The sequence below is a fragment of the Neurospora tetraspora genome (assembly GCF_033439725.1).
Source record: "Neurospora tetraspora strain CBS 560.94 chromosome Unknown B0H65scaffold_2, whole genome shotgun sequence".
Taxonomy (NCBI): domain Eukaryota; kingdom Fungi; phylum Ascomycota; class Sordariomycetes; order Sordariales; family Sordariaceae; genus Neurospora; species Neurospora tetraspora.
Window position 1 is genome coordinate 3,711,744 of NW_026944384.1, and position 15,087 is coordinate 3,726,830.

General features: G+C 53.4%; 6 protein-coding genes across 6 annotated transcripts; 2 read left to right on the forward strand and 4 right to left on the reverse strand.

The window, feature by feature from the left end:
* Positions 1-99: 99 nt before the first annotated feature.
* On the reverse strand, positions 100-3,625 carry B0H65DRAFT_113291 (P-loop containing nucleoside triphosphate hydrolase protein). Its single transcript, XM_062820611.1, has 3 exons — positions 3,209-3,625; positions 1,125-3,149; positions 100-1,059 (listed from the first exon to the last, which is right to left on the reverse strand). Exons 1-3 carry the CDS (start codon positions 3,510-3,512, stop codon positions 566-568), a joined length of 2,823 nt encoding a protein of 940 aa, XP_062684587.1. The 5' UTR covers positions 3,513-3,625; the 3' UTR covers positions 100-565.
* Positions 3,626-4,032: 407 nt separating this feature from the next.
* Positions 4,033-5,028, reverse strand: B0H65DRAFT_113354 (uncharacterized protein). Its single transcript, XM_062820613.1, has one exon. It carries the CDS (start codon positions 4,910-4,912, stop codon positions 4,358-4,360), a length of 555 nt encoding a protein of 184 aa, XP_062684588.1. The 5' UTR covers positions 4,913-5,028; the 3' UTR covers positions 4,033-4,357.
* A 116-nt stretch (positions 5,029-5,144) lies between these two features.
* B0H65DRAFT_506723 (putative 20S proteasome subunit alpha type 2) lies at positions 5,145-6,857 on the forward strand (the record flags this gene model as incomplete). The annotated part of the gene is made up of 4 exons (XM_062828085.1): positions 5,145-5,159; positions 5,230-5,325; positions 5,405-6,149; positions 6,211-6,857. The coding sequence occupies 4 exons, from the start codon at positions 5,145-5,147 to the stop codon at positions 6,855-6,857; spliced, it is 1,503 nt and encodes a 500-aa protein (XP_062684589.1).
* Positions 6,858-7,383: 526 nt separating this feature from the next.
* B0H65DRAFT_519421 (eukaryotic rRNA processing protein EBP2-domain-containing protein) lies at positions 7,384-9,143 on the reverse strand. The gene is made up of 2 exons (XM_062828717.1): positions 8,145-9,143; positions 7,384-8,021 (listed from the first exon to the last, which is right to left on the reverse strand). Exons 1-2 carry the CDS (start codon positions 9,100-9,102, stop codon positions 7,639-7,641), a joined length of 1,341 nt encoding a protein of 446 aa, XP_062684590.1. The 5' UTR covers positions 9,103-9,143; the 3' UTR covers positions 7,384-7,638.
* A 2,571-nt stretch (positions 9,144-11,714) lies between these two features.
* B0H65DRAFT_113388 (cyanate hydratase) lies at positions 11,715-12,624 on the reverse strand. The gene is made up of 3 exons (XM_062820614.1): positions 12,362-12,624; positions 11,866-12,305; positions 11,715-11,814 (listed from the first exon to the last, which is right to left on the reverse strand). The coding sequence occupies exons 1-3, from the start codon at positions 12,389-12,391 to the stop codon at positions 11,793-11,795; spliced, it is 492 nt and encodes a 163-aa protein (XP_062684591.1). The 5' UTR covers positions 12,392-12,624; the 3' UTR covers positions 11,715-11,792.
* Positions 12,625-13,245: 621 nt separating this feature from the next.
* B0H65DRAFT_113405 (uncharacterized protein) lies at positions 13,246-14,689 on the forward strand. The gene is made up of 3 exons (XM_062820615.1): positions 13,246-13,300; positions 13,417-13,496; positions 13,555-14,689. Exons 2-3 carry the CDS (start codon positions 13,456-13,458, stop codon positions 14,477-14,479), a joined length of 966 nt encoding a protein of 321 aa, XP_062684592.1. The 5' UTR covers positions 13,246-13,300; positions 13,417-13,455; the 3' UTR covers positions 14,480-14,689.
* The last annotated feature ends 398 nt before the right edge of the window (positions 14,690-15,087 follow it).

Sequence of the window (15,087 nt, forward strand, 5' to 3'; positions counted from 1 at the left end):
TTTATTTAGCAAGCGAGAAGAGGCAAAGTAAAGTCTAGCGGGCTTGATATCAGACAAGCGTTTCTGCACCGTACACCTGCCCAAGTCCCATGTCAGTTCATAATGGTCGAGATGTTTTCCTTCTCATTTCGTCTTTAAAAGAGCAGAATAAAACTGAACTGAGTAGACTAGTATATGAAGCCCTTTCTTGATATGACGACGCTAATCGATTCCCAGATTTGCCTGCCTGCCTGCCTGCCTTTGCGATCTAACACCAGAAGAAACAGAAAGTACCCTACGAATTCAATCAACTCGCTTCCTCCATGCGATAATTGACAAAACCCCGACCAAGAAACCTAATCAAAATGTTCTCAAGCACAAACGCCCTCTACCTCCGATCCCTTCCTGCTGACCTATAGACAGAACACTCCCAGTCATAAACACTACTTCCACAACAAGTCTGTTCTTTTCCCTTGTCTTTTTCGCCCGTTTCTTTCTCCCCATCTCTCTTCTCCTCTAGTACACCGTATCAGTCACCTTTCATCCCTCTCCCCCTTTCCATTCCCACTGCTCGCAACTCTCTGCTTTAGAACCCAAATCTCCCCCTCGAAGAACTCGACCCCGAACTCGACGACGACTTCTTGCCCAAGTTCCCATTATAAGCCCTATGCCCATGCCCATGATAATTATGAGCACTATCAACATCATCATCAGCCCTATTGAACCTCCTCAGCCCCTCAATCTTGGACAGCACCAGCTCGAGGAGCTCCTTGCGGCGGATCAGATCCAGGTGTCTCCGGATGCGGGGGTCCTCGGAAGCGAAGCGCTCGAGCCCGCCGCCGAGCATCTGCTCGCCCAGCTTGAACTCGACCTCTCGAGGAAAACGGGCGTAGAAGTCGTTGAGCATCTCGACGTTGAGGAAGAGGACCGAGGTCTGGGTGAGCTTGGTGGCGACGGCGTCCAGGAAGACTTCGGGGCAGTAGTACTTGTTCTCGAGAGACTTGCACTGGCGCGACTTGACGGCCATGATGCGCATGTTGATGATGTCGGCGCGGTCGCGGAGGAAGACGGCTTCGCGGCCTGTTTTGGATGTTTGTTAGTTGATACATCAAAGAGGGGGAAGGAGGTGGGGGAATAAGACATACCCTTCTGGAGCAAAGCAGCGCTGAATCCACCGGCGCCGTTCCTGGTCTCGCCCTCGACAACAATCTCGCCCTTGCGAGCCTTGTCGACAAAGTTCATGACCTCCTTCAGCTTTCTCTTGCCTCCGACGGAATTCTCCAGGTTCCCCATGGCCCTCTGGCAATGATCTAGTTCCATCTTGAGAACACCGGCAACGTGATCCCGCCCTTGCGACCACTCTTGAGGCTGGATGTCGACCTCATACTTGTAAGGCTTGAGAGAAAATTCGATACCATCGCTGGTAGTGTATGAACGATCGGCGAGGACGGTGGCGGCAGCTTCGTTGATGACCTGGCGCGCAGAGGGGTGCTTGGCGAAGGTCGACTTGTTGACGAGCTTGTCAACGTTGGCCTGGATAGCGTTGGCGACCACGGTGGCAGCCAAGCGACCGACACCGAGCCGGGTCAAGGCTGAGGTTGCGGTATCAAGCTGCATATGCCAGAACTGTGAGTTGGGGTCCGCCTTTGGAAGATCGGCGATGTTCTCTGGCTCAAACGGAGCAGGGGAAAGATCCTCGATGGGCTTGTTCCAGTATTTGGCTGCCAATTGATCGAGAACCCGCTGGTCGAGCGCTTCCTTCAGCAATTGCTGCATCTGAGGGCGGCCAAAGCTGGAAGCAAACCTCTTGAAGGCGTGCTTGAAGTCGTCCAGGCTCGCAGCAAGGTATGCCTCGGCCGTCATGGGCTCCTCGTTATACTGGACCTTGAACTGGTAGGAAGTTTCTTCGAGCTCGCGCTGGATGGCAGCTGTTGTATCCTGCAACTTGGATGACATCTGCTGTTCCAAGACATGCATGAGCTTCTTGCGTAGTGTTACGGTGCCGATGTTGACACCAGAGTCTGGGCCAAATTCGGGATGAGTGCTGAAGTAGGATTTCTCATTTTTGCTGATCTGTCTCACGAGAGCACCGGTATCCCGCTTGAACAGCCCTGTTTGCTGAGGAGCCCTGGAAATCACACCAACATAACCCAGGCGTAGAGGATATTGCTTGTCGCTCAAAATTGCAGCACCCTTTTCCGGATCAACCAAATCCATCTTGGTGATGACACCAATCGTCCGCTCTCCCCTGGGGTCAACCCTACGGCTTGCCTGCAAGGCGGTCGAGTTGGCCAGATCGACATCGGCGGCAGAAATGGCGAGAATGATATTGGGGCCTCGGATATACTTGTCGCAAAGCTCCGAAATTTTGCGCTTGAGCTCCCGGGGTTGGTTCTCTCCAGCAACCTGTATGTAACCGGGCAGATCGATCAAAGACAGGTCCGGGACTCGGGGTGAGTGGATGGTAAGACGGATTGGGTCGTCGGAGACACACTCGCGTTCGGGAACGGACTGGTTAAGCTCGGTAAGGTTCTTTTGTATCAGGGAGAAGTCGGTGATTCTGTGAAGGCCAAGGTCCGGGAATTCACCGTAATCGGCGCTGACCTTGGGGTCATTCACCAGCGTTAACTCGATCGGTCGGCGAGTGATCATGTTGTTGCCCTTGGGCAGGAACTCATGACCAACAATAGCTTCGAGAACCGAGCTCTTTCCCGACGACTGAGATCCGATGACAACGATGGAGGGCAGGGAGACCGTGCTCGACTGGCCAACCTTCTGGAGTAGGTTCCGAATCTCGATCATCATCTTGGTCATATACATCATCTGATCGTCCTTGGAGATTTCCTCGGGGGTCCGGTCATCCTCTTCGGCCGCATCATCGTAACCATAAGCAGCTGCTGAAGCACCAACGGCGGCGGCGCCCATCCTTGCTTTCTTAGGGGGCTCGGGTCCTCCAGGTCCGGAACCATTGTTGTTACCCCCTTCAGGTCCGCCCTCTGATTTGAAGAGGTTCCCTAGCCATTCAGGTAGGTCGAATTCTTCCTTTGTGTTATCCCAACCTCGCTTGGTCTGTTCGGCAATATCGACGGCGCTGCCCCATAGACCGGAGGCGGTTGTGGTGACGGTATTTTTGACGTTGCCGAAGACTTCTTGGGCCGAATTGCTCACCTCTGTGTCTCTGTTAGCGGGGTCCTCAACTACCAGCAGACTCAGGCAGTAGGTTGCTTACGGATGGCCTGGTACTGAATCCATGCGACGCCTCCAATCATCATGGTGCCGAACAAGGCAGGGATGCGCGCAAACTTGAGGGCCAGCTTGGGGAGAAAGCGGATGAAGGAAGCATTCCGGACAATGACGGCGTTGTGGTAGGAGTTGGCGGGGAAGCGCATCGAGCGCCGCAATGCTCGCGAGGCATGCTCAGTTCGTTGAAGGCCGCCGGTAGGAAGCTGGCTATGGTACGGGCGAATAGCTCGGAGAGTCACACGCCGGGCGACGGGGCCCAGGGCCCCGGCAGCGCGAAGCTGTGCGCTCATGATGGAGGAACGACGGAGCGGTGCCTGTCTCGGATCATGCAATCAGGCACGGCATCTAGGCGTCGATCAAAGGGCGAGGGTCGTCGTATGTCGTCGGCGTCGTATGTCGGTCTCAGAGGGCACAGGACCCCTTGAGTCGGATAAAAAGAAGTCCGGGTGTGATCGCGGAGTCGGATCGGGTAGTGTTGTCGTCAGTGGTTCATTGATGCCCGGTCAGGGTTGACAATTCAGGGAGCCGAACGGGATTCTGGGAGCCGCAGCCCACGCCAGCCCGCCAAACTCACCCCACCCACAAAAATCGGGACAGTGCCCGTGGGCCGGGGCGACGACCTGGCTGGCTGCGTTGGACCTAAAAGTGGGGCAGTAATTGTTAGTGTTTGAGAGGCTTTGTAGTGGCAAACGATATCTAGATCCTTCTGGATCCTGCAGTCCCAAGATCCTGAGATCCCGTCCCTCAAGTCGCCGCCCTCATGATGGGTATACGATTCTGATGTTCAATGTAATTTTTCTTTACAATTTAGTCGACTGCATCGTGACTACTCGTCAGTTCGGTACAAGTCGCATGCATAAGGTCTTTGAATGGTGAATTTTTACTAGAGATGTCTGATGTTTGTTGAGCAGTAGGCAACTGATCCGGGTAGCTGACATGAAACAAGATCTTCCCATTGTCAGGAACAATGAGCTGGTGTGATTGTGTACGATGGTCCCGTTGCAAACAAGCGAGACAGCCACGGAGTTGAGCACCCATTTGCTCCGGAGGGTGTCGCAATGTTTGTGACTCGGGTATTAATTTTCTGCCTATGTTTGGACAGCAGAAAAGAGACATGTATCTCCAGTGATGGCGGCTACCTAGAATCAAGAGACATGGAACCCTGGCCAGCTGAATTGTTAGGACATGAGGTTCTCGCCAGGGACTTCTTTGTCCGCCTGGAAGGGCAAGACATGAATGGGAAACATGTACAAAACGTCAGACAGAAAAAGAAACGGCCGCGCTTCCGTCGATGCCGTCCCGTCCGTCGTCCCCCGGCCAGTCTTCCCGTTGCACCTGGCACCTCGGCTGCAGTGCCGAGAACGTGCCAGTCGTGCCTGTCGCAGCCAGTGTGGCAAGCTGGAGACCCTGGAGTGGGTCCCGGCTGTTGCGCCTTGCATTCCGCCATTCTCGCAGGCGATACCGTCAGCCCTGAATGGGCTGGACTGCTATGACTGGACACGCTGCCCTGGGGTATTCGTTGTCGGCGACCTGCACTGGACCCCAGATTGAAATCCCATCCCACCGTCTTTCCAGCTCCCCGTCTCAGTCTTTTGCCCAAAAGGGCCCAATTACCCAATCCCGCATCCCGCCTTTCTTCTCCAGGACTCATACTTGAACCCTTTGTGTCGGCCCAGTCCTTGTCGGTCATAGACACGCTTGGCCCTTTAAAGTCCTGTCGACAGCCTCGCCGCTTGTCCCTTCGCCATTGCGGTTCTAGAAGGCAACAAACAAAACGATTCTCTTCGATTCAACAGCAAACAGTACGCCTCAATCCAACGACACGGTAGCAACTAGTACGACGCTCCCACGCTGCTGCAGACGAGCAATTGCCGGCATTGTCATACCTTAAGTAGCTTCATCCTCAGTCTACACCGTCGGCCATGTGTCGGTTCCTGGTAAGACAACAACATTTGATCCGGTTATCGCGTCATGAAAACACCTGCTGATTAACCGGCACATCAACAGGTATACAAAGGAAGCGACGAGATCCTGCTCTCCAAGCTTGTCCTCGACCCCGCCCATTCGATTCTCAAGCAGTCTTTCGATTCACGATTGCGACTGGTATGCATATCCCCCTTGTTCGCCCTTTGCAACCATTTCACCGTCGAGTACTGTGACTCACCATGATCTCACGGCGCAGGACACCCGTCGCGGCCAAAACAATGCGGATGGCTTCGGTATAGGATTCTACACAGACCCCAAGCTCGGTTCCGCACCTTGCTTGTTTACGTCCACGACCCCCGCCTGGAACTGCCAAAACCTACAGCGTCTAGCCTCCAAGACCGCCTCGCATCTCGTGTTCGCCCATGTCCGAGCCACTACCGAAGGCACCCTGAGCGAGGACAACTGCCACCCTTTCTGCCATGGAAGTCTTATGTGGATGCACAACGGCGGACTGGGAGGATGGAAGTACATCAAGAGAAGACTTGGCGAGCGCCTCGCCGATAAGTGGTACCTGGGTGTGGCGGGCGGAACCGACAGCGAGTGGGCCTTCGCTCTTTTCCTCGATACACTGGAACGCATGGGCTTCGACCCAAGCTCGCAACCCGAGGGTGGTTTTGGGCCGACCGTTTTGCGAAAGGCTATGCTCAGGACGATTGACATCATCAACGAGCTGATCGACAATATCCCAGAGAGTCTAGTACACTCGGAGAACATCGACACCCGTAGTCTTTTGAACTTCGCCCTCACAGACGGACACTCGATCATTTGCACCCGATACGTCGGTAGTTCCACGGACGAGGCTGCCAGTCTGTATTACTCCTCCGGGACATTGTGGGAGACAAGGGAGGCGGATCCCGAGAACCGGGACTACCAGATGGAACGAAGCGACAAGGGGGCTGACGTCGTGTTGGTTGCGAGTGAGCCCTTGTCCTTTGAGAGAGGTATGTTTCGTCAGTCCATGCAAAATCAAGTGCACGGGGACGTAGCTAACAAGCCGTATAGAAAACTGGGTAAACGTACCTACCAACTCGATCTTGACTATCCACAACCAAACTGTTCTGGTACATCCTATCAAGGACCAGTACTACGAGCAGGATCCCCAGCAACGCCGCTCTACGGCTTTCGTCAGTTCGAAGGGCTTGGCCGCAAACGAGAAGACGTCATCACGCGGCGCTGCCACAGCTCTCATGCCAGCCATCGAGATCGAGAGTCCCCAACAACATGCCCAGAAGAAGTTTTTGGGTCCCACAATACCATCATTCACCCCCAACCGGGTCCGAACAACCACAGATCCCGCCGTACCTCGAAGCCGGACCCCGCTAGCAAACGTTGAATCAGCGAACAACCCGTCTAACATCCCCAATGTCCGCAACATCACGGAGCCCCCGCAACTACTACGGGCAGGATCCCAGCAACCACCCGCCCAGGGAAACATCAAGAAGAAGCGTGCCTCGTTGACCACCGCTTTGGGAGAGGCCTACTCGGCAGCCAGCATGGGTTACAGCCTCACCACCACCTTGACGAACAATAGCACGACCAGTAGCATGATTAGCATGGAGACGGCAACGAGTCCCGTCACTCCGGAACCGGGCAGGTCCGAATTTGGAAATCCGAATAAGATCGCTCAATTCTTTCCGGAGCTAATGTGATACCACTGAAATACCCTTCAGGTGGTGCTTTCTTTCTAATCCTACACAGCGGTGGGGTTAGATTGGATGAGGGGCTTTTTGCTATTTTTCACTCTCTCTTTGCTTACGAATTCAGGGCAGGCGGGTCTATGTCTGGCGTTGGTGGTTATGGGTCTTTCTAGGTCTATCTGGGTTTGGGTCTGGGTTTAGGTACGTCTCGGTCAGCAGCAGCAAGCGGGCGTTACGATGGTGTTGCGCATTACACCCCTTATCACAAGGGTTTGAGGAGCGGAAGTGGGTTGTCTCGTGTACTAGTTACTTTGTAGTAATCTTAAAGCAGCGATGGCCCTTATGAGGCTTGCCCATGATCAGTTGATGCTCACCTAAACTGCGGTGACTGACATCTGCTTTTGTCCAAGAGCTGATATCAAACCCTTTGGTGAAGGTGAAAGTAAAGTACCAGTTGTTGGGTGAGGATGTGACCATTCTGCAAGACAAATGGCATGAGAAGACGACCTTGAGCAAATCCGGTAACACCATCGAGCTGTGACGCATGAAAAAGAACTCTTTAGGTATCTAGGTAAAGGTAGTGGCTACTTAATTGATCTGATCCTTCAATGATGTTTGTTGTATGACCGATCCCACGATGATGTATACTTATACACGCTACTACCACCTTCCCTACCAGCCTGCCGTGCTGAACTTGTTGTTGTACTAGGTTGGAAACAATTACCCATCATGACACCGACTGCTATTCACATCTTCTTCTGCTTCTCCTTGCTACTTCAGCCACTTCACCACTTCACCTCTTTCCAGCCCCGGCCTTTCTCCTAGCCTTACCAGGCCTAGGCGCAGGCTTGAACTTCTTGGCGGGGGGCTTGCCTCCTCCTGGGCCGCCGGCACGGCCACGGTCGCCGCCCGATTTCATCTTCCTCGCGCTGAACCCGCTCACGTCGCCCGACGACATGGCGTCGTTGGACTTGGCGTACTTCTTCTTGCCGCCGAAGCCGAACTTGGCGTCCTTCCGTTGCCTCTTGGCGTTGGGCCCGCCGCCTTCCTTGCCGTCGCGGCCGCGCTTCTTGCTGTTGTTGCCGCCGGGGCCGCCCTTGAGCTCGTTGTCGACGGCGACGTCGAAGAGGTCTTCGGCTTCGTTGGCGCCGGTGGGGCCACCGCCGTCCTTGCGCTCTGTTTTAAGGGGGAGGGTTAGTCGGGCTGGTACTGAAAGGAGGAAGGGGAGGAGAAGGGAAGGAAAAGGGATCGTTGTGGGATTGAGAAGGGAATAGAAAAGGGAGGAGAGGAACCACATACTCTTCTTGAGAAGGTTAATCTTTTCGAGCGTATCACGCTTCTGCTTAGCGCGCTCCTGCTGCTTGGCCACCTGCACCTGCTTGCCGAACTTCTTGAGGTCGCGCTGCTTGCGCGCCTCGGCCGAGGCCTTCTTGGCCGTGGCCTCCTCGATAAGCTTGGCCTTGACCTTCTCCATGGTCTCGTCGCTGCGCAGCGTCTCGGCGAAGTAGTCGGTAGGGCGGGTGAAGGGGACACCCTCCTTGCGGAGGAGGGCGCGGCCGACGCGGGCGGCCTCGAGCGCCTGGTTCATGAAGGCCAGCTCGCGGGCCAGGTCGTCGTCGATCGAGGGGATGGACTCCTCCGTCACCTTCTTGGCAACGATGGACTGGTGGAAGGCGAAGGGGACCTTGTCGGTTGTGTCGAGGGCGAAGCGCTTGAGCGCCATCAGGAGACCTTGCTTGTTGTTTATTGTTTGGCGCGCCTTCGAAATGGCCTTGACCTCCTCTCCCTCCTCTCCGTCGACGTCGAGCTCGTCAATGTCGATCTCATCCTCGTCCTCCTCCTCGTCGCTCGATTCCTCGGCGGCCTTCTGGTACTTGTTTGCCTGGATGCCGGCGGCGGATTGCTTCTCGTTCAGGTCGCGCTCGAATTCTGAGTCGGAATCGGATTCGTCAAGTGCATCAAGATCGAGATCGTTGTCCTCCTCGTCGTCGCTACCCTCCTCAGAATCTGAACCGGCCCCCTCTTGTTGCTCTGGTTGCTGCTCGTCGGCCTTGGTCTGAGTGGTGGTTTCCTCCTCCTTCTGCTCCTCCTCGACCTCCATCTTGTCCTCTACGGGGGTCTCTTCGACGACCTGCTTGGGCTTTCTGCCACGCTTCTTTTGCTCCTTCTGGGGCTTCTCCTCGACGACCTTCTCGACCTTCTCAGGCTCGGCAGCCTTGGTGGCCGGCTTTTTTGTGCGGGTGGACTGTCGCGGCATTGTGAATATGTGGGGTTGCTGTACAATTGATTTGGATGATGAGCTCGAGAAGCCGCAGCGCCTGCAGTTCTGGAAACTTTTTTTTGACATGGCTGCCATTGCCCGATAAGATAAGCCTGGTGGGTCGGCGGCTTGCTTGGCGCCCAGCATATCCACAGTCTAGCCCCTGGAAGTTCCCTTCACATTCTCTCTGAATGTGGCACATCAAACCCTAACCCTTACGAGTCACAATGGGCCTGTGGTGACGGTGATGTTCACGACACTCTGCGTTTTCTCTCGGTGATGCGCTTGGATGACGGGATTTATTGCTAGGGAATACTACCTCGCTTGTGTATTTCTGCCTAGTTTCTTCGTAAGCTACCCGCAGCGCGTGTTAATGTGGTTTCATGAAAGTCTCCTGAAACATCAAACTTGGCTCCCAGTGAAGGAGCCTTGTCCCGCGCAAACATCACATACCAAACTTGGCCAAAACGGATACTGAATGTGTCTGAGACATGAAGCTAATATACGTGATAGAGTTCAGTCTGTTCTCCCGGAGCCGAGGCCAGTCCTCCAAGTATCTTGCCTTGATGATCGATCAGTGTTCTATGTGCAAGTCAACACATGTCACTGAAGCCAGTTGCTCGAAAGAGTGTCATTGAGAAGCATGCGATGGCAAGAAAGTCACGATCACAGTCACAGTCATGGATCCAAAAGATATGGTGTCAACCGGGGGGTTTTTATCAAAAGAACTAACACTCCTCAAATCCTCCATCCAAGTCCCCTCACCCCCACAATCCCTCCCCTTCGCAAACCAAGAGTAGAAAGATACAGTAAAATCCCCCCATAATGGTCCTCGCCCTCCAGAAACTCCATCCCGCGAGCCCTTCCCCCCGAGAGAGAGAGGAAGACTCCCCCCTCCACAATCCTATCCAAGAAATTTCCAAGAAAAGCGCGCAAAGAAAAAGGAGTGGTGAACCAAGCGCCATACCCAATCCCGTGCAAGCTCCACCCAAGAAAAGAGAGAAGCATGTCGCGAAATAGCTCCCTCCCAGCCGGATAAAACAAGTCGAGATTGAAAGGTCCGAGTCCGCCGACTCGCAGGTGACGTTTGCCGAAGAATGAAGAACCGAAGAAGAAGTTGCTGTATCTTTTCCCGCCGGCGATTTCCTTAGTTCGCAGAGGGTTGTTGATGTCGAGTGACAAAAGAGAGAAAGGGAAAGATGAGGTTGTTGCCTGAGTGCCGAAAGTGAAGAGGGAAAGCTCCGTGTGGACGAAAAGTAGTCCCGTGTGAAGTTATCCCCAACAAAAAGAAGCGAAAGTTGTTTATGTGAAGGATGGTGTGTGTGATGTGTGCGGATGTATATCCCCGGTTGACAAAAGGTTTTTCCATTCCCATCAAGGAGAGATCCTCACCGCTCCGGTGTTGTCAGTGGGTGCTCCCATTGTGCAGAGCCCACCATGAAGCAGAAACAAGAAACTTCCTAGGCGAGGTTGCTGTTGTGGCGGAACGAGAGTTGGGCTTTTCCACGAGGAAAGAGGGAAAATGAGATTGCTGGTCTGACGTTGAGAGGCGAGATACCGATCTTCTGTGGTTCTCATCGAGTGATGTTGCGAGAAGAGGATCACTCAGGTGAGATGGATGGTTTGTCGGAAGATTGCTGGAGGAAAGCTGGTTGGCATCTGCCTCTCAATGCTCTCGTTGGCCCTTCAAGGCACTGTGAGGTTATTTACATAACAACGCAGTAGCCGTTGAAGTTCATGGTGGTCTGGGGGACCTTGGTGGAAGCAGCGGTGGAAGGCATGTTGATGGTTTTGGGTTGTTTATTGAATGAATTCAAAGGATGTTGTGGGATGAGGAGGAAAAGAAAATCCAGAGTTGGGGACGAGGAGACGGACGTTCTTATAGATTTTCCACTTCGTTGAATCTTCTAACAAACTTCAGTCTGAAGCTATCTCCTCCAATATTGCCTTGCTATTATCGCTCTTAGACCAGGGGGGAAGAATGACACTGCATCACCGGCTTCGCATTGCGCAGGCCTCTTTGACAGCAAACAAAACGACGGTTTCGACGGGCTGTCCTATTCTCTCATGTGGTGAGCGCTTAGTATTGTGCATATCTTGAGATTGTACTCGACGAACAAGGGACTATCTTTGCCATCTTTCATCCCTTTGCTTGCAATGGAGGCATGCCACTGGATGATGTCAAGAGATGTGATGCACACTTGCACGTGGCACTCGCGTGTACAGAAGCCCGACAAGGTTCTAGAATGCAACGTCCTTGTGCATGATTGAAGTTAACCATTATTTTTACTTCTTGATATTGTAGTGTACGCATACCGCTTTGCGTAGATGTTTGGCGGCTACTCAGGGGTTTGTTTGGTTGGCGATGTGTGGCGCTTAGTATTGTTTCCTCCTTCCTATTGTTCCTCCGCCCCACCAAAAAAGGACTCGACGTCAACTCGACACCGACAACGTCAATCGTCCCAAATATGCATGTGGACCCTTCTTTCTTCGGTCCCGAAACCTTTAGGTATGCCGATGAAGAAAATGTGATACTATGTTACAGTGGTCGCGTGTGCATTGTCCTCCTCGGAAATTGCCGTCTATCGCGGTGAAGCGCCGAGGTTGGCGATGCGAGACTGAGCCATGGTTTTTTCAAAGAAGGGAGACCAATAGATACAAAGGTAGGTAGTCCAACTTGTTTCCATCTAGAAGCGAGTAAAGGGAAGCCTGCTCTCGTCAGCGAATGTGTGGTGGCTACAGGAACACAATTTGACATACCACTTTCCCTTGAGGGTGATGACCACCCACGCGGCGCCAGTCTCGTCGACTTCTTTGTCAACAGTAGAGTGGAAGCAGATGGCGCTCATGATTCCGTCGCCAAACTTCTCGTTCATGACAGCCTTGAAGGCATAGCCATAGTTCTGGACGATTTCGTACAGACGGTAGATCAAGGGCTCAACTGGAGGCATGGGGCCTGCCCGGCCGCGGTCAGGGAATCCCATCAGCTGCGTGGCAAGGGCTTCCTTGGGAACACTGAGCAACTCGGACAGCTTTTCGACATCCTCGGCTGAGGCCTGGACTTGCCCGTAGAACAAGCCGGCAACGGCAACTTCACTCCGCCCCAGCTGCTGGGCAATGGCCTCGAAGGTCAAGCCCTTTTGTGTCTTGGCCTCAAAGAGAGACTGGGAGTAAGCCGGGAGGCGGCTAACGATAGAGCTCTGTGTGCCTCATCATTTAGTTTCAAACTTTGAGAAGGGTTAAGACAAGATCGTACATCGAGGGAAGCGAGTCTTTGCTCAGGCATCTTGTGTTTGATATCGGCGAAGCGTGTAGAATTAGTCTTAAACAAACGGTAAAGTAGATAGGTGAAGTTAATCAGAAGTCCGTCTTATATAACACGAAGGTTCTTGTTTATTTTATATCAAGCCAATACACCTGTTCGACGGGACCGCACGGTTCACGATCGACTGGACGTCATGAACAACACAGCGGAGAGGGGGCAGAGGGGAATACTATGCCGTACCAATCGCCGAAAGGGATCATACCCCGCACCCCGCCTTTCCTCTTCTCCTCCGTCGGAGAAATGCCGGAGACTCGGGAACAGGTTCCATATACTAGAGAACCAAAATGAGCCGAGACGACGATGGAGAGGATGTAGGTAGGTATTAGGTAAACGCGACCGCCGTTTCGATCGGGGAACAAATCAACAACGGGGGATCAGAAAGCGCATGCCCGATACCGGCTACTAAGCGCACGACAGCCGTAGTGCACTAGCACTCAGACATGTTCGCAGCATGGCAGCCTTCCAACATGCAGTGAAGATGTGACCGGTGCGTTTCCCTGACAACCGTGATTAGGTTTGTGAAGACAAAACAATAACGTAGCAAAGTGATGACACCCGCCGTTATCGCAGCCAGCCTGTGGAATAGATATCTGGCAAGGAACTCTTTGCACAGAATCAAAGGGCTGATGATTACAAGAACGGTGAACGGCAACAACGCCGGTGATGTGATGTCTCCGACCAACACATTGAATGTTGGCGCACTGGGTGGATTTGGTAGAAATGGGGGATTTTGTTAAGGTGATGTCGTAAGTGGGGTTGCAGCAGTGGATCGATCTCAAGGTGGGTCTCAAGCTGCGTCCTCCACTGGTGGATCCCGTCATGGAACAGCCCGTTGGTGGACGCACGAGCCCCATCAGCTAAGTGGACGAGGTGGGTACACCTCTCTTATCTTATCGAATGTGTGGGGAAATTTTTTGCAACATCGGACATTCAATCCATCAGGGACCAGCATCATTTGACCTTGACGTCGGCTGAAGCAGTGCAAGGAGACAATTCAGGACAGCAAGAAGCCTGAAACATTCACGATGCCTCACAAACATACTCGCCGCGAGAAGGATCTGTCGACGTAAGCAAACAAAGGCGCATCATACGATCAATTGATGGATATCTGACTTGCGACACAGCTTCGACCTTCCCCCAACCCAAATAGCGAAACCGCTCCCGCCCACGACTATTTCCAAGAAGAAACAGCCTGTGCAAAAGAAGAACACCGATGGGACCCAGAAGACTTCGTCCAAAAGGAAACGAGCACCTGAAACTCAGGATGCGCCGCGCGCCTTCAAGCGTCTGATGGCTTTTGCCGAAGGAAGGAAGCCGCGCTCCGGGCTCGACAATGGCGCACCGCCACCCAGCAAGAAGGCCAAGAAAAAGGCCGCTGCCGCCGCCGCCGCCGCCGCTTCCAACGAGACGCCCGCTTCCGAGAAAGAAACCGAATCAAAGCCCGAACTCAAGATCCGACCAGGCGAGAAGCTTTCAGAGTTCAGCCAGCGTGTAGACGCCGCGCTACCCATCAGTGGTTTGGTGAACAACAAGGCCAAGAATGGCAAGGACCCGCTTGGCCTCAAAGTCTGGCGAACGAAGAAGGAGATGAAGATGCACAAGCTTTACGACGAATGGAGGGTACAAGACGCCAAGATCAAGGAGAAGAGAGAGGAAGAACTGGAAGAGCTAGAAGAGAAGGAGATGGAGGAGGAGTCTATGGGCGTCACTTGGAAGCTGAACATGGAAGCGGGGAAGAAAAAGAAGAAGGGCAAGAAGGGCTCGAGGTACCTTGGCGAGTCTAAGGAGAAGGAGGATGATCCGTGGGAGGAAATCAAGAAGAAGCGAGGCGAGGCCAAGGTCGGTCTCAACGAAGTGGCGGACGCCCCTCCCGAGTTGAAGATTCCTAGCAAGAAATTGCTAGTCGGCGGAGCGACGGTCGATGTTGATGGGATTCCCAAGGCTGCGGGAAGTTTACGACAGCGTGAGGAGCTACAAAAGGTCCGTGAAGACGTGGTGGCACAATACCGCAAGCTTATGGCTGAGCGGAGACCTAATACGCTCGTTTAGCTAGGGGGAGGCGGTTAGGCGGATTGGGTGATGGATTGCATTTCAATGGAGTTCTGTACGGTGACACAAAAGGCTGGCACGCATCTGATAATGTTTACAAGGAGCGTAATCGAATTCTTTGCAGGGTAATACTATAACATGAAGGGATATTGAACAACCGCTCACTGCTGGTTTTGGATGCAGAGGTCAATTCTTTGTGGTAGCCCCGGTAGTGCATATCATGGTTGCCGAGCGCCATGGCATCCCAATCGGTGCAATCACCTGCCAAAAACCTGTCGTGTCGGTGATAAGAAAGTGAAATGAGCACCACTCGTCATTCGTCATCAACACTCGCAATCGGGAAATGGAAAGAGCACTCACTTGCGATTCTGAGACGACGGGAGCTTCCTCCAATTGCACCCCACCCCAGCAAAAAAACCAATCCCCCACACAACGGACGGACCTGGACCTGGCCAAAGTGGAAGTTGCGAAACGGAAAGTGCTCATTGCTCTAACAAATTTTCAATTGCACTCGTCGCATGTGCCGGTCCGTCAACTTCAACAATTGCCCCTCGTCTGCGACTGCCATTCATCTTATCTCCATCTGCTGCTCGTCCCCCTCCATTCAC